At 70.7% G+C, this 687-nt stretch overlaps 1 protein-coding gene across 1 annotated transcript in view; it reads right to left on the bottom strand.

Annotated features, from left to right (window-relative positions):
* The window catches only part of AURANDRAFT_65424 (hypothetical protein), a gene marked incomplete at both ends in the record, with an annotated part of 15,098 nt that overhangs the window by 4,167 nt on the left and 10,244 nt on the right, over positions 1-687 (bottom strand). The window contains one exon of the mRNA XM_009040248.1: positions 78-472. Within this exon, the coding sequence (XP_009038496.1) occupies positions 78-472 (395 nt within the window). The remainder of the gene's footprint in view (positions 1-77; positions 473-687) is intronic.

Here is a 687-nt window from a genome sequence, read left to right as displayed (position 1 = left end):
CGGGCGCGCCGGCGCCCGGCGGCGGCGGGAAGAGGAAGGTGTCGCCGACGGCGACGGCGCCGAGACGCCCCAGGGACAGGGTCAGGCGCACGTAGACGAGGCAGCCCAGCTTGCCGAGCTCGCCCGCGTCGACGAGCGGCCGGCCGTCGCAGTCCGTCGCGTCCGTGGCCACCACCAAGCTCTCGCCGGCGCCCGGGGGCAGGTGGGCGAGCACGGCGTCCCGCAGGGGCGCCTCGAGGCCCGTGAGCGTCGCCGCGGCGGCGAGCGCGGCCGGCGCGGCGCCGTGGAGCGCGCGCGCGAGGCCCGCGTACGCCTCCGCGACGCGCTGTACGGCGCCGGCCGCGGGCGCGGGCGCGGCCGTTTCGCGGTCGTCGTCGTCGTCGTCGTCGTCGTCGCCGGAGACTACCGGCACGACGCCCGCGCCCAACACGTAGGTGCGGCAGAGCCGGAGCCCGGACGTCGGGTCGCGCGCCTGTGTGGAATTCAACCACCGGTTTGGGTGGTCCTGACCAAACTTCAGAATTCTCTAGCTCGGTCAAATCGAAGTCGATTCGGCTGATTTTTGGACGAATCGATTGCTCTCGTCGAGTTCTCGAAGCACAGCCGAAGAGATTGCGTCAAAACTGACGCATACGCTCACATTGAAGTCGGGTGAAGATTTGAGGATCCTCAGAGTCGCGCGCCTGA

Source organism: Aureococcus anophagefferens (genome assembly GCF_000186865.1).
Source record: "Aureococcus anophagefferens unplaced genomic scaffold AURANscaffold_14, whole genome shotgun sequence".
Lineage (NCBI taxonomy): Eukaryota > Pelagophyceae > Pelagomonadales > Pelagomonadaceae > Aureococcus > Aureococcus anophagefferens.
The sequence above is the reverse complement of the archived record's forward strand: the minus strand, read 5'-3'. Positions and strand labels throughout refer to the sequence as shown.